The sequence below is a fragment of the Manis pentadactyla genome, chromosome 4 (assembly GCF_030020395.1).
Source record: "Manis pentadactyla isolate mManPen7 chromosome 4, mManPen7.hap1, whole genome shotgun sequence".
Classification (NCBI taxonomy): Eukaryota; Metazoa; Chordata; class Mammalia; order Pholidota; family Manidae; genus Manis; species Manis pentadactyla.
The window spans coordinates 19,916,264-19,938,015 of NC_080022.1; the positions used below are offsets into that span (position 1 = coordinate 19,916,264).

A 21,752-nucleotide genomic window follows, 5' to 3' on the forward strand; every position below is an offset into this window, starting at 1 on the left:
CTCATATGTAGTTACTTCAGAGAGCAAAATCCAAATTGGCTCTGTGGATCCAAAGGAGGAGGAGATGGAGGGCAAGGCATTGGGGTCAAGGAGCCTTCTCAGAACCAACCAGGTACCCTAGGAAGACAAATCATCAGGGTCAGGCCAGCCATTGTGGCTCCTTTCAGAAAGGCAAGATACTCCTACACACACACACACACACACACACACACACAATCCAATGTCCAAATGTCCAGAGCCTTTTCAGGAAAACCTGATTTCAGATGCTTGCACCAAGATTGCTCCTCTGACCAGCAGTGCCCCATTCCTGCTTCTTCCTAGACAACAGTATACAGTAACAACGGCAGCGGACATGCGCTAGGCTGTTTCATACTTACTCCTCACAGCAATACATGTTACCATTTTTATTTTGCATGTGAAGAGCCTGAGGCTCGGAGCAGCTAAATAACCTAATAATCAAGGTTGTACAATTACAGTACTTCCGTGTCCAGGGAGTGGAATGAGTCAGACTCTAAGGTCCATGATTTTAAAACTACAACAGCTGTTTTCAAACTGTGTTCAGAGGGTGCCATGGGGCAGGAGCCCAGTGGTCAGAGTTTCTGGTTTCCACACATATTGGCTAAAATAGCCACATGTATGTCTGTTTTGTATATTGGCATTTCCTGAGTTAAAAATGTTTGAAAAGAACCACATTATGCTCTGTTGCCTGCTCCTATCTTGGACTTTCAAAGAATCAAGAAAGCCTTCTTACTCTACTTAACTGTCATAAATGCGAAAAGACTGTGTGGCGCATCAGTTTCCTGACTCGTTCACCAGGTAACCTGGTTACATCATTTCTTTCTTTCCAATTCTTCACCCTGTTCACAGGGTCTCCCCATCCTCCCATCCCTGTTATGTGTGAAAGCCAAGGCAGGCAGGCAGGTTTCTGCAAGCTAGGTCCCCTTCCCCTCAGAACCCCCCCAAAACCTGCCCCACCTACCCACTGAGTCAGGAGCCAGGAATGTCTGTGGGGGCAGCAGACAGGTATGTCACCCTGGGGGTGGCAGAGGCCCATTCATCCCTCATCTCCGCCCAATCTTCTTACTGCTCTCTGGGAAGTTTAACTCTTTGTCTAGAGATAACAGAGGGAAATCTGACTCTGAAAAGCATGGAGTCTTCAATCTCTGGTAGGTACAGTATTTCATACCTCAGATTATGGAATTCAGTATTTGTTAGAAGGAAAGAAGGAAGACAACTTCAGAATAAAGTTAACCTGAAATTTCCTGGTCTGTAGAGGGGGCTGGTTTTTAGCTCAGAATAGATTAGGTGACCACTGGTATGACTTACAAATTGCAAGAAATCTTACCCATGTCCCAAGATTCTGCAAAGCAAAGTGGAGGCTTCCAGGATTAATATATAGGAAGAGGTGCCCACTCACTGTGAAGGGGAGTACTGCACACATTTCCTTATTTGCACAGCAAGGACACTGCTGTAGATTTGTTTATCTGGGGCCTACCATCTCCCTCCTCCAAAGCTGCTTCAGGGTTTTGGGTAGGGAGAAAGAATTATTTTGCTAGGTATTATAGTCTACAGCATCTTACTAATATTCATATTTTTTCACCTCAGTTGGGCTCCAAATCCCCAACCCATCCCCTCTCAGCCCCCCTACCTCCACCTCAGGCTGTCACCTGAGTTCTGGGGCTGAGAATTGGCTCCCTGGCTGGAAACAAGGCATTCATTCGGCTTTCCTCTGCCCTCAGCACGCCAGATGCTGTGAGTGCATGTACCTGGGGCTCTTCCCTCTAAAGGGGGCAGGAAGAGGAAGTGGGCAGTGCAGACCAGCCTGGGTAAGGGTTCCACAGCCAGAGTTGCAAGAGAAGAGCGACAGGAAAGGAGCTACTCAGTTTGCTGGACAGCTTCCCTCCAGGATTCTGGGGCAGTTGGGCCTCCCCACTGCTTTCAGAACCAAGGTGGGCCTCTGTAGTGCTGGGATGTTCCTCATCCCTCTGAAGTTATTCCCCTCCCTCTCAGAAGCCTTGAGAAAGGACAGGGAAGCTCTAAAATTGACCTTCCCACAAACACTAGTGGGGTCAGGCTCCCTCTTCTCAGCCCACTGTGGGTGAACATTTCACAGAAACAGCTGAGGGCAGATGGGCTGTGCTTCTGCTGTGGGCTTCAGGGCGCTGCTCTCATTCTGCCCCTTGGCCGGGTCTGGAAGCCTTTCCTGTTAGATGTGGTCTCTGTTAAATTCCAAATGCTATCTTCCAACTGTTAGGGGTCCCAGGTCAGAACCAGGAAATGCCTATACACTAATGTCAATGGTTAGCAGAGATGACCAAGAAATCCCTTCTAAGGCGCTCAGGAGCTGGTTTCCTTCCCTGAGAAACTGCTCACACAATTGCAATTGTGAGGTCTGGAGGTGACAAGGGGTCTTTCAGACAGTGTCTGTGAGAAGCGGCACTTTTCTGGAAAGCATTTTGACAAAATGAATCCTGGAAAACACTGGCTATTCCATTTCTAGGATTTTGGTGTAAGTTAAAATTTTGTCAGAGACTCAGAGATTTGGGTTCAAAGATGATAATCCCAGAACTACTTACAATAGCAAAATATTGGCAATGACTTATTAAACATTATAGCCACACCACAGAATATTATCACGCAGACACCAAAAAAATCTTTCTCATTATATGAACTAGCGCTAACTGAAAAAAGGTCACGATTATGACATATGCCACCTATAAATGCTACAGCTATCACTCTGCATGTATAGGAAGATAACACTGAAAGGAGCAAAATATATAATTTGAATAGAAAATTTATCATAGATTATAAATATTTTTATCACTAAAGTGTTATGGGATGATGTGTAACTTTCTTTCTCTTTCCAAGCTTTTACTTTTCTATCAGGAAAGAAAAAAAAAGGAAATCTTAAGGATGGTTGCTGTACGCCAGCCATTGCAGGACAGTGTCTTATGCTAAACCCCCTCACTGAACAGACCTCACCTGCTACCTGATGGCTCTTATTTTTTGCATGACGCTGTCCCTTCCCTGTCATGGCAGAGTAACAGAAAATCATTTTGCCATCAGTGGCTGGTGATAAGAACTACATTTACTGGAGAAGAAAACACCCTTGCTGTCACACTGAGGCCTGAAAATAAAGTTTTGGATTATTGCCATCCTTCTCCACTTTATGACTGCAGAGAATAAATGCTGAGGGCACTTGGATACGAGGCCCTGAAATCCTCAATGGTACCTTCCTTCCAACTGATTTGCTTTGGTGAGAGCCAAGGCCTCTGGATGGGGTAAGCATCAAAACCCACAGCCACAGCTATTGGTACTATTTTCAAATACACAGCACCCACCCGTATGGCCTGATGAGGGATTTGTCTAGCAACGTGGGCGTCAGGATTCCTGGGCTCCAGGCCCCACAGATGACTCACAGCCAGCCCCAGACTGTGCCTCCTGGCCTCAGTTTCCCTGGCTTGCTCTGCTGATACTCCCCACCTACTGTACAGAGTGTTAATAGGGGTGATGTCCTTTGAACTCCTCAGATGAAAGAGGCTGGGAAGCAGCACCCAGTTATTACCCCCTCTGTGGCAGGCGTGGGAGCAGAGGCTGGCCGCTTTCATACTGTTCCAGCCACAGAAGCTCCTCACAGCCTCCCTCTCCTGCTTCTGCTCTGGCTGCCAGAACTGGAAAGCAAAGCTTGGTCACCCCCATCTCCAAGCCACTTCAGAATAGATTTTCTACAACTGAATTCTTCAACTGCCTAAATCACCTGTTACACATCTTTTCCTTAATTTACAATTCAGTAATGTGATAAGTGTCTAAATTCTTTCTCCTGACTGGCTCCAAATCCCGGGGAGAAGGGCTATGACTTTTTGCCATCAAGTATTCACAATTAAGAAGTCATCAAAATGAATTCTGAGAAAGCCAAACTTATCTTTTGTTTCCTCCCTGTAGTTCCCCATCTTGTCTTTATCTCTAGGAGTTGCTGTGCGACACAGGACCATGTGTGTGGAAGCATTTTGTAAAATGCCAAGCCCTTTGCATGTGTTAACAGAACTGAGTGTCTGCAAATAAGACTTCTGGCAAAAAAAAAAAAAAAAAAAGACTTTTGGCACAGCTGCCAAGTCCCCTTGTGCCTCCCAGCTACACAACTGCAAAAAAAATAAGCCTGGGATGCCACCTATCGACTGAAATTGTAAATTGCAGCCAAACATTTGCAAGAAGGGCTAAGGAAGCCATCAGTATTTCCAACTTCAAGCTATCTTAATTTTTGGCATACCTCTCGTGATGTCATATATTTAATATTTTCCTTTAAAAAGCTTTGTATAAATATTTTTATTTCAAAGTAAACTTTTAATCACAACTATAAATGGAAAACCAGTTAACACTTGCTAAAAAAAGAACAGAACTGTGAACTACAATGAAAATAAAAGGTTACTAAGATCTGCTAGGCAGTGTGGAAGCCCCTCCAGCTCCAGGCGCACTGCTAAAACTGCAGATTAACCGAATCCCACACTTGGAGAGTGAGTGTCAGTCCTCCAGTATGATCCTGTGCTTTGGGGGAAACATGGCCCTGCATAAACAAACAGGACTCTTCTGAGCAAAGGTGATCTTTCCTTGTTCTCCCCTTGGTCAGGCTGGTTGAAGAAAGTTTCGAAGCCACAAAAGGTAGAAAATAAACTCTTGTATTGCAGCACATTCCATCACAGTCTGAGGGGCCAGGGCTGAATTCCTGGCAGCAGTAACCAGAGCTCATGAGCACTGAGGGTGCAGCGGGAGCTCTGCTCCATGTCATGTCTGGGTTTTGGTCAGAGATCCTCTGCAGGGCTGAATGGCCCTCACCAGTCAGAGCTGGGAGGACTGCTGCTGGATCTGTAGCCTGCTGAGTTGTCCACCACTCACTGGGAGTTGCCACTTTCCCAGGTGCTGGGTTAGGTGTCCCGTTCTCCAGAGGCCAGCTTGTTGCTATAGGTGCATGGCTTCCTGCTCCACTGACTGGTCTGAGGCTGCCAAGTACTTCTCCTGGATGCCCAGGGTGCTGAGGGAGGGCACGTCAAGGCTGACAGCACAGGCAAGGATGGGGAACTAGTCTGGGCAGAATCTGATCTCTACTAATGCCTACCCTCCAATCACGTCCGTCATATTCCTCCCTTCCCCATAATTATAGCTTCAGGCAACAGGGCCCAATTGGGTCTGAAAAGCCCTCAAAGCACCCAGACCCAAATGCTCCCAGCTGCCTCTTCCTCACACTGCTGAGCATGAAAGGACCAGAGAGCACCACCCCTCCAGCTCCGTGTAACTGCACGTGCTCTGCAGCCAGACCACAGGGGTTTAAATCCTGACTTGGCCACTTGCTTCTTCTCATCTGTAGAGTCACTGTGAGGATCAAAGCAGACAGTGAATATAAAGTGCCAGCCATGGCACCTGGCACACAGTGGGTGCTCAGTAAATGTCTGTGACTTTTCTTCTGCCAAGAGATGGAAGTTAACAAGAGCTTAAAGAAAACAACAAATTTCTGCTTGGGCTATAGGGCACCTTCCTCCTCTCTCTGGGACACCAGGCACAAGTCAGATTCACAAAGGAAAAGACTGTAACGCTGCTGGTGGAGCCCTGGGAAGCTGACTTGGCCTGAGGTCTGGGTCTGGGGTCTGACTAGGAGGGCATTTGGCCACGGCTAGGCTGGCCACCATGGCTATTCTACTAGATGACTCCAGTACCCCCAACTGAGGTTATACATCCAGGGAGGGGGACCTTGCCTGTCACTCTCATAACCCCAACTGCCTCATCTATAAAAGGGGGTTGAGTGAGGACTAAAGGAGACCCTGCAAGTGGAGCTTGCAACCCACTGAATGATGGTCAGGTTATACACGTTTCTTTACCATCTCCTCGGGGTTCAGGTACTTCTCCTGGATATTCAGAGTGCCGACGGAGGGCAGATTCTAAAATCAGCACAAATGTGTATGGTTAAAAAATCCTTGAACATTTCCTAAATCACTTATTAAACACAGTATGCATGGTTTTATGACTAGACTCCTGTGTGATAGTATGTATGAATTCATAGGTAATACACAGTGGGCAGGACAGGGCAGCGCTACTGAAGCTGCCCCCGCCTTTTGCTGAGCACATGCAGTTGAATTTACCACCATTATTACCTGCACATGCAAGGCAGCTCCTCAGCCCCTTCAGCAGGCATTCTACACTCTACCATCTGTAACTTGTCTGTTTCCCTGTGAGTTTTGCTTCCCACCTATGAAAGGGCCTGACCCAGATCAGTAAGTGTTGGCGGGAATCATTTTTCTCCATACCCAAGGACTCTGCAGCCCCCGTTTCCAGCATCCTGTGTAGATGCTGAATCTCTGAAACTAGCCGAGAGTGCCTGGACTTCCCTGCCCTTCCTCACACATGGCCTCTGTGACCTGAGGGGCAGCCACACGTGACCTTGGGACCACCCCCAACTGCTCACTAACCCAGCTCCAGTCCTGAAGGTCTAGCTGCCTCCCAGCAGCTCTGGTTGTCCCAAGCCCTTCAAACACAGCACACCTGCCAGCTCCCCTGTCTTCCACCCACGTCATAAAGCGGCCCTCTCCTATTCCTGCTTCCGCCTCGGGGACTAAGCACGACCACCCATGCCACTCACGGAAACCAGGAGTCTAATCTGCTCTGCCTCCATCTACCCCGCAAGCATCTAGTCACCCCGACTGGGAGTCTATCTCCTAATAGTTTTCCAGTCTTTCTATTCCAAGAGCTCTATCTTGTCTCATCTAGACTATATAAACTCACTTGCCCCAAATCACATTCCTTAAATGCATTTTCTACATTTGAGGGGCTTTTAAAAAATGTGTGTCTGATCACGGCCACCCTGCTCAAAAACACTTTGCTGGTTCCCACCACCCACCCCTGAGCAGAAGCCCACACTCCTCAGCAGGGCATTCAAGCCCTCCATCGCCAGCCCTGCCTACCTCCTGGGCACCCCTGCAGCACCCAGGCAAACCGAGCCCCCTGCATTTCTCCTGAATGATGAATGCCCTTTCATTCCTGGGCCTCTGTATTTGTTGCTCCTTCTGATCATTATCTGCTCCTGTCCTCAGATACAACCAACCCTGAAGCCTTCACAGGAAATCAGCCATCTGTAAGGGAGATGGGGCCATTTCTGAGTCCCATGTCTCCCCATCTTGGCTGTGGCCGAGAGGCTAGAGAGCAAGGATACGAGGAGAAACGGAAGTCAGCCCCCACCGCGGCAGACATCATGGCCTCCAAGCTTCGCTGCTCTTGGACCCCAAAGCAGTAGCCATTGGCTTTATCCACAGCCTGCAGGACCCGCTGGACACTCTCCTTATCCTGGGCAGAGAGGAGAGAAACAGTTACGTGAGTGAAATCAGTCGGTGGGGAATTAAAGTTGTACCAAACTGCTCGCAGTCTCGAAACACCCACCTCAGTACCTCAATTTCACCTCATGACACGTCTGGACATGCAGCTTCCTTGGCCTGGAGCAGTCCTACATGTTCCAGAGGCCTGGCTCATCCCATCTTTATTAACCACCAACCCACCCAAATGAGAACAGGTAAGCTCTTCTATGCACACCTAGAATCCCCTGGGTTTATCCCTACTGTAGTTCGGATCCTACCACCTATTAATAATTTAACTCATCTCCTCCCCTACTTGACTGTGCACCCTGACGTCAGGCATTTGTTTGTAGGGGTGTCCCCAGTGCCTGGCACAGTACTTAGCTAACAGTAGACACCCAATAAATATGGATGCTATCTGTTTTCTCATCCACATAAAAGTGATAAGAACAGTCAATACAACACACTATGAGAAGGAGAGATCAAAATAACCCACCCACAGTCCTCAGCACAATGCCTAGCACAGAAAGCCTTCAATAAGCGGTAGCTGTTATGATTAATACTGTTGGGTTCACCTCCTTATTTTAGAGGAGAAAAGTGTGGCATTAAACAGGGAAGAGACAAGTCCCCCAACGGCAGAAAGGAATCTAACATGCACCTGTGTCTCCAGGTTATCTTTGCAGGGTGCAAGGTGAGAGGTGCAGGGGTTGGGTACTACTCTGCAAAGTTAACAGGCAGTTTCCCAACTTGAAGGAGTCTGAGAGACTTGTCCCTGACCTTGGTCAAGTCCTTGATGGTAGCTTTCTGAAGTCATCAATTTGCACACTGAGGAGGGAACATATGCAGAAAGGCCCCAGCAATACAGAATAGTTAACAGCCAAAGTTTGGTCCATGCTCTTTATGGAATCCTGCCCACCACAACCATTGGTCCCAAAACCAAGGGGACCAAAGGCCCAGGACAAAGACGACTGTTTGGGCCCTCAAAACCTCCTGTACCCTCGGCTTAGTGAGGTTCCAAGCACTGTCAGAGCCTATAGCCAAGGGAAGAGGCCTCTCAGTTCCCCATACCTGGATGTTGAGAGGGATGAAGGAGACCAGGCTATAATCTTCGATGAGCTGCACCAATTTCTCATTGAGCTGACGATAGTGACGGAAGAAAGGGTCAGAAGCCAAGTGGTCAAGCAGGTAGGAAAGGTCCAGGACCTCTGTGTAATAGTCCAGGTTGAAGGCTAGGGAAAGAAACAGGCATTCAGGAGCTAAGCAGAGAATCTGGCATCAAGCTAAAACACCTGGGGACAAGGATCATATTTTCTTTCTTCCTTTGCCTTCACTCACTCACTCATTCATTCAACAAATATTTGTTGAGGCAGTGAAATAATGTTACTAAGAAGAAAATACCTGTTTCACCTATTAGCTCTGCCATTTACTAGCTATATGGGCAGGTACCTACCTCATGGGGCTGCTGTGAGGATTAAATGCTATAAATCCCAGTGCCTAGGCCTCTATTTGTTGCTCCTTGGCAATAAAGGTAATAAATGATGGCACTGAACTTGTACCAAGGACAGCATGGTCCCTTTCTCATGAAGTGCACAGTCAGGCAGTGCCCCCAGGACCAACACACTGCAAGGACTCTGTGGGGAAGCTTCTTGGGGTAATCACTTTTCCTTGCAGGGCCAGTTCCTTGTTTAAGTAAAACCAAGGGACCAGATTAGTTGACTTGGAGGTCTCTGGCTCAGTTCTGTGAATACAAAGTTTCCCCTAAGAGAAGGAATTGGGTTTCCCTACACTGTCCACTTCTGCCTGGAAAACTCAAACAGTTGGGCTACTGAGCAGGCACGTCCCAAAGTGAGCCAAGGGAATCAGGCTGTCAGAGATCGGTCAACCCACTCCCTGTACTCCACCTCCTAATAGAAACTGATGCCCCTGTGCCTATAAGGCAGACTGTCCTGGGCATGCCAACAAACTTGGATTGCCTGACAAGTACATTTCTCACCAAGAATTAAGAACTACGGAAGAAGCCAGGTACACTTGGGTTTAGATTTCATTTCAGCTACCACACTAGCTGTGTGACTGACCTTGGGCTATTCATGCAATATCTCTGGGCCTCAACTGCCTCATCTGGTTTGCATATCAGTCTCTTGTGAGGATGACTGGTAACAGAATTAGAAAGATTAAGGTCCCACTATGTGGACACCTAGGCTGGCGATTATGAAGGGGGAGAGGGACTTGGGAAGAGGCAAATCTGGAGAGAGATAAAATGGGGCTTCTGGGCTTGCCAAGAGATGGACCCTCCAAGCTACTGACTTCCTTCCGTGTCCTGACTGGCAGCCAGTCGGCCTCCTCAGACAAGGCCCTAGCATATCACTCTCCCAGCAACCTCCTTTCCTGCTCACTGCTGGTCATTTCAGTTGGTCTTCTCTAGGCTTTTTGTGACTGGAAATGCTATTTAGGGAACTGATGCCCCCAGCTCAGCAGAGCACAAATTTTGCAGGAAAGAAATACTGGCCATTAGGCCCCTAGGAAATGCCCCTGCTTTGTACCAGCCTGTTTCTCCCTCAGTCTCTGCCACCTTGACAAAGGGCACCTCCATCCATCCATTGGCTCAGTCAGAAACCTGAGGGTACCCTTAATTACTCTGTCTCCATGTCCAATCCACCAACAAATCCTAGTCCCTGAGTAAGTTTAGAATCTATCTGCTTCTATTTCCATTGCCACTGCTTGGGCTGCTGCAGCCTCTGAAGGATCTCTCTTTTCATTCTTGCCCCTTTCAATTAATTTTCCACAAAGCAGCCAGAATGATCTTTCTAACTAGTGCTATTCCCTTGTTTAATATTCATCAATGGCTTTCCTCTGTGTTTCAACAGGACAACTTCTGACTCCTGCCCACCTCTCTGACTTCATTTCCTTCTACCTTTCCGCTGACGCTACTTCATCTACCCTGGTTTCCTTCCACTTTCCCTTGAACACAAAAAGCTCTTTCCCTAAGGGTTTCCACCCTATTGGTCTCTGCCTAGAATAGTTCTGCCTGGATAGCTCTTCTCACCTTCTGGATCTCAGCTCAGATGGCACTGCTCATTCCCTTCATTCCCAGTCACTCACTGTCCCATCACTTTGTTTTAATTCTGTCTTAATACATATCACCATCTATAGCTCTCTCATCTCCCAAACCCAGAACAACATCAGGCACAGGGTGGTACAAAATAAATAGGCAGGAGTCAGGACTTGCCTGTGGCTGCGATCACCAGGCCATGTTATGGTCCCTGGAGGCAGCTGCCTCATCTGAGATGTCTGTTTCACTCTGGCCCAGCCACTGCTCAGAACAGAAGCTCTTACCCAGCTTCCCATAGTGCTCAATGAGGTCCATTTTGGAGAGGAGGTTGACATGGGGCAGCTCCACGTGCAGCATGGTGGCCAGGGAGGTACACAGTACTGAAATGAACTTGGCTGGGTCTGTGCAGTAGTGGGAATCCACCAGGTGGACAGCAGTCAGCTGCAAGGGGAGGAAGAGACAGGGTAAGAGTGGCCTGGGGAGGCGGAGAACATCAGAGCCTATGTCTCCCCCATCAAACTGGGGACTCCTGAGGTCAGAGTGCAATATTTGCCCATTAATTTCTTCCTGCTTCTGCTTCATTCTAATAGCTACACTCACTTCCTTCTGCTAGGAGATATGGGGCATTTTTTCTAACAAGGTATCACCTTGCACTAGAGCCTTCCAGCAGGCAACGGGTTCAATTTCCACATCTGATTCTACTTTTTAACTTTTGCCCACCATGCCGCTTTCTGCTTAATCTCTTCCATACTTCCAGTACTCCAAGTTGGGCACTAACATCCAAACATGAGAAAACCGAGGTTTGGAGACACAAACTGACTTACCCGGGACCACACAGCGAGACAGTGGCAGAGCCAGAATTCGAACTCACACCTGTTTTACTCCAAAGCCACTTGGACCCTACCTTGCTGTGTGACATGGGGGCGTGGCATGTCCTCATCCCTGTGTCAGTTCCTGCATAACCAAATGGGTCTGCTGGACCTAAGACGCACCCTGAGGTCCCACTGTGCCATCTGGGAGAAGATGCTGCGCAGGGCGCCATGATGCGTGCACAGCTCCACCTGGCCTGGGCAGTCGAAGAGGAAGTAGTGGCCACGGAAGGGGTCAAGCTTGGCACGCAGCCAGTCCAGATTGGCCTCCAGGTACTCCATGCAGTAGAGAAGGCCGCCGTTGGGCCCCAGCCTCATCGCGTCCATCACGTCGCCCAGCCCCACCAGCTCGCCCACGTCCACCGCGCATTCATACGGCAGCCCCTCGTTGGCTGGGTCCAGGTTCACCACAGCCACGCGCCGGCCCAGCGCGCGCAAGAACTCACTCATGCCCAGGCAGTACGTGGTCTTCCCCGAGCCTGGCGGGCCGATCACCACCTGCCCAAAGGCGGTGGGCAGAGCGGCCTCCGCCATGAGCGGCACGCGGCCCTGTGCAGAGCACGTTAAGCTCGGTGGGGAAGCAGGACAGGCCACCGCGCCGGAGACGAGAGCCGAGGGCGACGGGATCCCCGAAGTGCGCTTTGCCTGGGGTTGGCGGCGATGCCCGAGTGTCGTCTGGGGAACTGCACGGACAGAGCAACGCAAGACCAAAACACCCGGTACTGACGGAACCAGTACCCGACTTCCGGAAGACGCCGGAGGCCGAGGAAGTTCCGCCCCCACGGTGACGACACAGCTCCGCGCCGCGGCTCACCAGGGCGAGGGATGGGTTGGGGTATCCTTTCTCGGGGTTTCCCCGGCCTTCCTCCGGGCCCAAATTATAAAGGAAATAAAGAAGCAAACGATTTATTCTCCCTTCAGGTCGCAGACCTGCGTCACCTCCCGCGGACTCTCCGCTGCCCGGTCCCCGTCGGTTAGGGGTAGACGCGTTGGTTGGGGGGCCTGCCCCAAAACTGTCTCTTCGAGCACCACAAATCCTTTCCTCTTACAGGTCCCTTTTCCCCCTTCATGGTGGCCTCCCAGGGAATGTTGTGATGATAACTTCAGTCAATCCAAATTCCAAGGTACTGGGGGAGGCAACGGGCAAGCCCAAACAGGCTAGGTTAGGAGACCAATGAGGAGTGCTCATTAAGCCCCAATATCAAAGGGGAGGGGAGGAGTCTTTTTGTAAAAATGTCCTTGAGGTAGAGAGCAGGATGACAAGTTCAGAACAAAGCATCCTGAAGAGGATGAGCAGACTGCTACTCCCAGAGCTCTTTAGGGCTGCCTCCATGTAGTCATGAGTGGTGGTAACTGAGGAAGCCTCTGAAGCTGTCACTTGGGCTCTAAGGAGCTGCCCACAGCACAGCTGGAAGCCCTCACAAAGGCCATGTCTGTCCGAAACTTCATGCTAGTGGGTGGCTGGCGGCGGAGCAGCGACTCCCCCTGGTCTTGGGATAGGGGCTCATCATAGATGGTGGAGATGAGCCCCAAGTCAGTTCCACGGGGCCTCTTCAATTGCCCAAATGGCTGTAGCTTTTCTCCATGGTACCTGGATTAAAAAGGGCTCTCAGTGAGAGGACTGCTCTCCCTCAAACCCCAGTAAAGGGATTGAGAAAGGACAGGGAAATAGTTAATACTTACCTGGTTTGACCCCAAGACAGTGTCCTTTAAACCTGGATCTTTGCTCTCCAACCCCCTTGTCCATCCATTGATAGTGCCAGCAACCAGGGACCTCATACTGCCTTTTTTTTTTTCTTTTTACCGCTTTTCTTTTAACTAGTACCCAAAGTTTAGAACAACTGTTACAACTCTTGTGACTTACAGTCACTCCCTAATAGCAATCATCAAGTCCAAACTTCTCAGACTAGAGGGAATGACCCCTCCAGCAGATAATGATCCTGTCAGGTCTTAGAGCTTGGTCTAAAAACACACAACAGTGCCAGATCTACTTTTTCCTTCTAACTGTGCTTTGAAGTTCATCCCCTAGGAGTCTCCAGCACCATCCCAAAACCAGAGAAAAAGGGGAAACCAGCATCCAGCTGGAAGGCTAGCTTGGGCCCCCAGAGAAGTCCCTCAGCTATACTCACCCCAGTCCACGCTTGCATCTGGGATGCTGGCCATCACTATCCAGGGCCTCAGGCACCCCGGAGCAACGGCTCCCCAGGCCCTGGCCCTCAGCCCAGCCCTGCTGCTCCATCACCTTCCGCCCAATTCCCTGCAGAGAGAAAGGAGAAGACTCAGAAGTAGGGCTCCTGTGGGGGCAGAAGAGAAGGAATGGGGTAGAGGAGGAAAAAAGAGGGGTCAATGGGCTGGGCACAATGCTCACCTTGGTGTGGCGCTCAAAGGTGCCCACTTGGTGTTCAATCACAGAGCCATCCTCTTGGCCATCACGGAGTCTCTGTTCTAGACGCATTCGGACAGAGTCACGGGCATCCTTGTCTCCAGCATCTGAGAAAGCAGAACCCAGTTTGCAGAACGGTCTTCTAGCAGAAGGCAGGGGAAATCAGGTTTCTAGGACTTCCCCACTAGATTTACATATTCATCTTCATGGTGTTTTATTACTTTATTATTATGTCATCAAACTTACCAAGAACAGGAACCATGGTTCTCCCATCCTACAGATGAGGAAACTGGTGCAGACAAGTTATAGAGCCAAAAAACAAAAGAATTAGAATCCAGGTCTTCTCTCACTCAAGACCTAGGGCCCTCTCATTCTACCAGACCTGCCCATCAGAACCAGAGCTCCCTGAGGGCTGTCCTGAACATGTCCTTCCTCCACAAATAATGAAAAATGGCTCCGCCTACAACCAGCACTTAACACTCGACTTGAGATGTTTTAAGAGAGGAACCCTCTCAGTAGGCTACCCCAAAGAAATTGGACCCATGAGCCTCTGCTAATCAGGTCTGGTAAAGTGTCACAGGAGTTCGACCTCCCAGTACTGCAACCCCTCACCCAGTACCTCTGTCGTAGTACACACTCATGTCCACATCCCAGTCATCAGCTGTCTGTTCATCAAAGTCTGCAGAAATAAAAGCATCAAGCAGAAGAGCTCTGTTGAGTTAAATCTAGACTTAGACATATGTTCTAGAACTTGGGGCTTTTGACTGTATCTTTCAGTTTCCTCTGGGAGGGTCATTCAGAATTTGTGGGAAGTTATTCTTCCCATTCCACTGATCCCGACTTCAAAATAGGGTGACAGGTCTTTCATATACAGTCAGGGTAAGATTCTTCCCTAGCCCTTTATTTGGGCCCACTGCCTGGAATCCACCATATGGAACAGACAGCCCTGAGCAAATGCAGCAGGGACCACTCCTGCCCTTGCCAGGGTGCCAGGATTACCTCCTTCTTCCTCCTGCCAGAATTGGGCGTCAGTGTAGAATACCAGGCCAGAGCCACCCTTCTCCCACTTGAGCTCGATCTCTTCCTCAAACAGTCGTTCAGTGGTACGTTCCTGTCTTGTCACATCCTCATGCAATGCTTCATGCCGCTCCCACTCCTCACCCCGGTCATCATCCTGGAAGGTAAAGAGGTGACCTGCCTGTCTAGTTTCCTGATCTCATGCCCAGAAGGCCAAGAAATAGGCCTTCAGCTCCATTCCTCCAAATTTCTGAGAAGCAGCATATATCTGACCCTTTGAGGCCTAGCACAATACATCTCTCCCTTCCCCGTTTCTCAAATATTTCACTTCTTCCCCCAACAAGCCCAACTCTCTTATCTATGTACGTTTGCCCATGTTGTTTTCCTGAAACATCTGCCTGAAATATCTATGCTCCTCTCCCACCACCTTCTCTTCTTCATTTGGCTAAATCCTCAAGTTCTGCAGCCTACATGAAGCCCCCACATTTCAGACCACAGCACCCTCACTGGTCTCTGAACTTCTCAGTGCTGGTCAGTACATAATGTTTAGGCCTTTATAAATGATATCACAAATAAAGAAGGGACAAGAACAAATACCTATTGTCTACAGTGTGTCAGGCCCTTCACATAACCTCACTCCTTTAATCACTACAAGCCTGTTCCCATTCTACAGATGAAGAAACCTGGAGTCAAAGGAGTAGAGTGATTTGTCCAACATAGTACACAAGAGCATGGCAAAGCCAGCATTCAAACCCAGGTCCCCACTGATGCTGGTTCTCTCTTCAGAGAGATTTAAGGCTCTTTGAGGGCAGGAAAGGGTCTTAGAATTTCTTTGGGATTCTGTGCTTGACCCCGTGTTTACAACTGCTTGACCGGACTTTCAAAATGATAGGAAGACTCCTGGCTTAAAATTCTGGGGGCCCCTGTCCTAGTTAAACTCGGCCTCAGGAATCACTGCTGCAGAACAGGTGCTGCTGGAGAAAAGTCAGGACAGGACCACACTAAGCATGTGGTCCAGACTGGCTAGTAACTCTGGGCTGGGTGTTTTGAAGACATAGTTGAATTACTTTTTACCCAGAGTATGCACGAAGAAAAAGATTCCCAACAAATCGCACATCGTTTTATGGATGAACAAACAAGTCTGGAGAAATAGGTAGAAGATATGTCTATTTTCATTGATAAAGTTAATGTAGAAGCTAGTTTTCAATCTACTGACTCAAAGTCAGAAAACAGGCAACTTCTCAACCATATCGTGAAAGCACACAGAGGTTAGACAGGCAGCAAAGGGGACTGGGTTCACAACCTGCTCTGCCTCTACTTCCTTAGATGATCTTAGCTATTGGTCAGTAGATTTTCATCTATGAAAAGAACCCTCCTTATTCCTTCTGAGGGATTGAAAAGAAAACCCCTTGAGAATCTTCTGATAAAAGAGATAAAAGATCTGGCCCCTTTACTCCAAAGAACATGCAAAAGCAGTTTCACATTCAATGTTGAGAAGTTCTAACTCTTTTGAACCTTCTTGAAGACACCAGGCTTAGAACTCTGTAACAAACAAGTGAAGAGTGGTATTATTAATGCCTTGCCCTTTCTAAGCTGCCATCGACAGGATGGCTCACTGCACTCACATCGTCTGACTGTGACTTTTCTTCCTCCTCATTTTCGTGTTCCCCCTCTGGCTCTCCACAGGGGCTGGCTGGTGTGTCTGCCAGGCAGGTTCCCTGGGGTATTTCCTCGCCCTCAGCGGTGTACACAAGCTCTTCCTGCTCCACAGTTTCTGAGTCCTCATACTCGAAGGGCACGTTGCCGTAGCGCCGGGAGGAACCTGTCTTGGGGAACTGGAGCTGCAGCTGGGTGATGATCCGAGGGGGTAGGCGGCAGGCCCGGATCAACTCCAGAAAGACCCGCAGGGGAGTCCCCACATTCCCGTTGGGCATCAGCACTGGTGGGTTCAGCTCTGGCAGTTGTTTCAGGTCCACCAAAGTGAAGGCTTCACTCTCAGCTTTCTGACACTGCAGTTCCTTCCGGGTCTTGAAGGGAAAGGAGCCCAAACCTTGGAAAGCAGGGAGAAGAATGGCTCTTGAAACCTAGAAGGCTCTAGCAACACTTGAGCTAGGAATTAGTCAAGGTTTAAATTTTTTAGCCTAATGCTGTTCCTCCCTTTCAACTTCTGAGTCCCTTTTTCCACTCCCTGACCAGAACCACCTACTAATTTCATGCCATTTCTCATCACCTTGGCTAAGCACACACGTTTCTTCCAGATCTGGTTCCTGTTGATCTTTTGATTCTCAACTGCCACCATCCCCCAACCCCTGCACACCCATATACCATGTGCTCAAACCACATGCCCTGAAGGTCTTATGGGCTTTCACATCTGTCTGTCACTCTGAACACCATTTTTGCTTACAAACTCCTGTTTATCTTTCAAGATCCAGATGAAAAGCCACATTTCCTGGTCCCTCTAGAAAATTGGTTTCTCCCTTCTCTGTCATCTCAGAGCACTTGGTGATAAGGAGCATGGGCTCTGGAGCAAAATGCTTGGGTTTGTACTGTGACTCTGTCACTTACTAGCTCTGTAACCTCAGGCAAGTAACGTAACTTCTGTATCCCTCAATTTGATCACCTGCAAAATGGGTACCAAGAGCTCCTACCTTATATGATTGTTGTGAGGACTAAGAAAAATGAAAGGCTTAGAAAAGTGCTTACTTCTAAGTACACAAGAAGTACTCAGTAAATGCTGACAATTAGAATGGCATCTCTGTGACAACTGCCTTTTTACAAATCTGTCTTCCTCTCTGGATTCTGAGCACAAACTGTCTGAACCTTCTCTGCATACCAGCTAGAGTCACACTAGGTCTAGTGATAAAAGCTAGATTTGTTGAATGAATGAATGAGATGACTCTGCACTGTGTTTCGTATTCCCCATCAAAGTGATTTCCCATGAAAAAAGGAGCTACCCAGAAAAAAACAGTGTCTCTTCATTCGTATGTTGCTGAGAGGACTAGGTGTGGAGCAACAGAGTGCAATAACGACAGTAAGAGGATTAGAAACCTGTTTACCTTTTTTCCTTCCATGTCAGTGCAAAAATCAACCCCTCAGAGAAAGGGGTCTCAGAAGGGACCTAAGAAACTGGAAAATGTTAGATCATCCAAATAGGCATCTTTCCATCGCCCCTCACCCCCCACTGAGTTAAACTAACTTGCAAGTTGAGTCTGAAGTCTGTCCAGAAATGACCTAAACTCCTCAAGAGTCGTAACCAAACACCTAAAGAGTCGTAACCAGAGACCTGACTTACCCTCAGCACTTCTCAGGAAAGGTGCCTAGGTTCAAGGGCCCGCAGGCTCGGTCTATCATCTTTCCCATCCATACCTGATGCTTCACTAGGTAGCCGAAGTCTGCGGATGAAACAACGACCGGGCAACCAAGTCCCCTGAGAATCCAGCCACTGGCGACCCGAGTACATGCGAAAAAACTTCTGCGCTTGAGCTGCCCCCCGTACCGAGATGACGCAGCAGCAAGTACGGGCCTGGGCGGGAGCAGAGTCCAGAGTGGAGGGAGCGCGGGCATCGGCAACTGAAGTCTGGGAGAGCACCCGGCCGACGGGAGTTTGGGCAGAGTCGGGAGCAGCCTGGGGGGAGGCCCGCTCAGGCCGATGCCGGTAGTGGAAACAGAGGAAGCCACAGCTGCGCTGTTCTCGGAACTGGCTAAAGTAGCTCCGTAGCTGGGCCGAGCGCAACCCCGCGGGGATACCGCTCACTATCAGGTAGACGGCCGCCTCCCCCTCCGCCTCACTGGGTGAAGCCATCTTGCATTGTCACATGATTACCTGGAACCAACTATCGCGAGAATTCGCGAGCGGCGCGGAGGCATCTGAGATGCGGAAATGTGTAACCGGTAAGCTGTTGGCTCGTTGGTGCAGTGGAGCCAAGTGCTGGCAAGTTCTGGGGCAAGTCGGGTCCTGTCCCAAAGAGAGAAGCCGGCGATGAGGGAAAATCTTACCTGAGAAGTGGTGGTACAGAGTTCTTAGTAAGGTCCTAATGAAAATCAAATTAGAAGCCTTTGGGAGGGGCAATTTTTTAGTCACCGTGGATCTCCCAAACCAATCTCAGTTCTCTCTCAGTTCAGTCTTTTTGGTCGTACATCCACTTATTCTCCCAAAACATGTTGGTGAATCTACAAATCAGTAAGAAAAATAATCCAATTGAGAAGTGGTCTGAAGACACTTCACAGAAGAGAAACATACAAGTGAAAGGTGTCCAGTCTCAATAAGGAAATGCAATGAGACCCATTCCACCAGATGGGCACAAAATTTAAATCAAGTGTCGGTGACGTGTGGGGCAACTGGAGCTCCCCATACACTCTTGGTGGAAGTGTAAACTAGTACAATCGCTTTGGAAAACAAATCTTTTGACGCAGCAATTCCACTTGTAGCTATATACTTTACAGAAATCTTGCGGACGTTTATCAGGAGATTTATTGATAGTGTTGAACTTTACCCAAACCCTGTGATCCTGGAAAACAGAGGTTAAGAAACCCCTCCCAACTTTTTGTATTTGGCAACGCAACTGTGAAGAAATACCCTTCTTTATATGACAGATAAAACTAATGGATGCCCCCTTGTTTACCTATGACAGGGTAGATACGGACTCCAAATTCCAATTTTTTGCCTCATAAATGCTTAGATGAACTGCTTGGCCTAAGTGATCAATCAGAACAGACTTTGGTTAGGCTTCTCTCCTCCCAGGTCCCTGAACTTGCACCACTCCCCCACCCTGCTGTGTTTGAGCCAGCATACAACCTCTCCTTAACAGCCTCTTCTTCCCCTCCGGAGAACAGGGTGGCTTCAAGGTAAAACATTCTCCGATCCACTGTCCCGTCGTACCACTCCTGGGCATCCCACTTCCTCACACGCAGTTCTTTCCTTGAATAAAAGAAAAACTTCTGCCTAACCCTTGAGACACATGTAGCTCTTATGGTCACAGTGTTCTCCCATTGCAAGAGCTCCCCTTTCCCTATTGCAACAGCTCCTTTCCTCCCTTAAAATAATCATTTAAATTAAAGTTTCTCCTTACCAAGTCCAGATTTGTTTTTTATTTGACTGTTTATATGAATATTCATAGCTGCAGTCTTTGTAAGAGCAAAAAATTGGCATTTAGTACAATTTTTCAGGTATATGATGTTAAGCAACAATAGGTCAGAAAACAATTTAAAGTTAAAAGAATACAAACTAAAAGTATGTTTTAGGAATACATAAGTATGCTTTAAAACCATAAAGAAAAGTAAATAAATGATTAAGCCAAAATTCACAGTGATCATTTCCTTTGTGTGGGAGGTGACAGAAAAACTTCAGAGTGATGGTAATAATGATCTGTGGAACAGCGATGAGGGTTCTTTGTAATGTTATTCTTTATACTTTACGTATATTTTATAAATATTTTGTTTTATTCAATTTTAATAAAACATGTTAAAAGGGAAAATAACATACTTTCAAAAGCAATAAATCAAGTGGTTACTTTGTGGTAATCATAAATGCACACCTATTTTAGAAATTTAAAAAACAGTTCTAGTAGTTCTCCTCTACTTGACAGATGGAATGCTGCCATTCATGAGCCACTTAATAAAGCCAATCAGGTCCTTAAAATTAAAATAAATAAATAAATAAAACAGCTCTAATGAGAATCTGGGTAATTGTGGATAGGGACAACATTGTATCTGGGTTTTAGAATCTGCTGATGGAAGTGTAGATTGGTACAACCACTTTGGAAAACTGACAAGATCTACTCAATTTGAGCATACATTCTATGACTTAGTAATTCCAATTCTTGCTCTATAGCAACAGATCTGCAAACATCTGTGTACCAAACGATGCGTGCAATAATGATCATAGAAATATTATTTGGCTATCCAAATGTTTATCAGCAGTATGATGGATAAATGAATTGCAGTGTAATGAGATACTTCACAACAATGAAAACAAATGGGCTTCTACTACACAGAGCAGCAGAATGAATCTCAGACATAACACTGAGTGAAAGAAGACAAACACACCCAAGAGAGTACATACTATATGTTTCCATTTATATAAAGTTTAAGACAAGCAATCTCGTTCATGATGTAGGAAATCAGTGATAGGGATGCCCTTTGGGGACGAGGGGTAAGTAGTGATGGAGAGGGTTTCGGGGGTGTTGCTAACGCTCTATTTCTTCAACTGAGTGGTGGTTACAGGGATGTACCCATTTTGTGATAAGCTGTATGTGTATGATTTGTGTACTTTTCTGTATATTATACAGAAAAGACATAGTTAAAACCATATATTTTAAAATCTGAAAATCATAGAATAAGTTCTTTACAGCAAACAACATGGATCGACATAAAGATGGTATGCTCTGGGAAAGCTGTTGATGACCCAAGAAGTTATGCACATATGATGACAAACAATTGCCATGTGTGGGACTAAACTTCCTGGTCCTTGCATGAGGCTCAGTGTAGTAGACTCTCAGTAAATCTTTGTTGATAGAATGAACATTCCTGGCACTAACATGGGGATGTGCTGCCAGGTGTGTCTGGGGACTCTTTCCAGGGAAAGTGGGCACTTCCCTGGGGAAGCACGCCGTTCAGACTTTTCATCCAAAGCTTAAACCCGAAGGCAACCAAGACTACATTTTCACTCTCATCCTATATTATAGTGGGGTGGGGAGGAGAAGGAATCTAGATGCTGTTATTTATTCTCCAGTTGATCATCCCTGACCTTTAAAGACACAAGGTAGCACAATATGTAAGAGTGTAGGTCATAAATCCAGGCTACCCAAGTTCAAATCCTGACTCTACTACTTCTACCTGTAACATTGAGCAAGTTACTTAACCTCTCTGTGCCTCGGTTTCTTCATCTATAAAATGGGAATAATGACAGTAATTCCACATGGAGTTATGAAAATAAAATAACATTCTCCACATAATGTGTTTAGAGCACAGTTCTCTCAGTGTTTGCTGGTTATTGTTTAGCAGCTACCCAGAGTGACCTGCCAGGAATGGGTGGTCTCCTTTGTTAGCTTAATTCCCCCTAGACCTTGGCCTTGCTGCCACCACCACTTGCATGGGAATCGCCT

The 21,752-nt window shown here is 47.6% G+C and overlaps 3 protein-coding genes across 4 annotated transcripts in view; 1 reads left to right on the top strand and 2 right to left on the bottom strand.

The window, feature by feature from the left end:
* ZDHHC18 (zinc finger DHHC-type palmitoyltransferase 18) overlaps positions 1-7,350 on the top strand; it is a 42,443-nt gene extending 35,093 nt beyond the window's left edge. The window contains exon 9 of the mRNA XM_036914875.2: positions 7,077-7,350. Coding sequence (XP_036770770.2) covers positions 7,077-7,121 — 45 coding nt within the window. The 3' untranslated portion in view covers positions 7,122-7,350. The remainder of the gene's footprint in view (positions 1-7,076) is intronic.
* On the bottom strand, positions 4,658-12,001 carry GPN2 (GPN-loop GTPase 2). Of its 2 annotated transcripts, none has more exons than XM_036914880.2 (5): positions 11,373-12,001; positions 10,665-10,821; positions 8,400-8,560; positions 7,196-7,326; positions 4,658-5,026 (listed from the first exon to the last, which is right to left on the bottom strand). In XM_036914880.2, the coding sequence occupies exons 1-5, from the start codon at positions 11,781-11,783 to the stop codon at positions 4,954-4,956; spliced, it is 933 nt and encodes a 310-aa protein (XP_036770775.2). In that variant the 5' UTR covers positions 11,784-12,001; the 3' UTR covers positions 4,658-4,953. The 2 variants fall into 2 exon arrangements, with proteins under 2 accessions (XP_036770775.2, XP_057355864.1); XM_057499881.1 differs by having other exon boundaries at positions 4,658-5,455.
* Positions 12,002-12,139: 138 nt separating this feature from the next.
* On the bottom strand, positions 12,140-18,479 carry GPATCH3 (G-patch domain containing 3). Its single transcript, XM_036914870.2, has 7 exons — positions 18,016-18,479; positions 16,275-16,699; positions 14,632-14,806; positions 14,252-14,311; positions 13,618-13,739; positions 13,379-13,506; positions 12,140-12,840 (listed from the first exon to the last, which is right to left on the bottom strand). Exons 1-7 carry the CDS (start codon positions 18,449-18,451, stop codon positions 12,624-12,626), a joined length of 1,563 nt encoding a protein of 520 aa, XP_036770765.2. The 5' UTR covers positions 18,452-18,479; the 3' UTR covers positions 12,140-12,623.
* Positions 18,480-21,752: the final 3,273 nt, after the last annotated feature.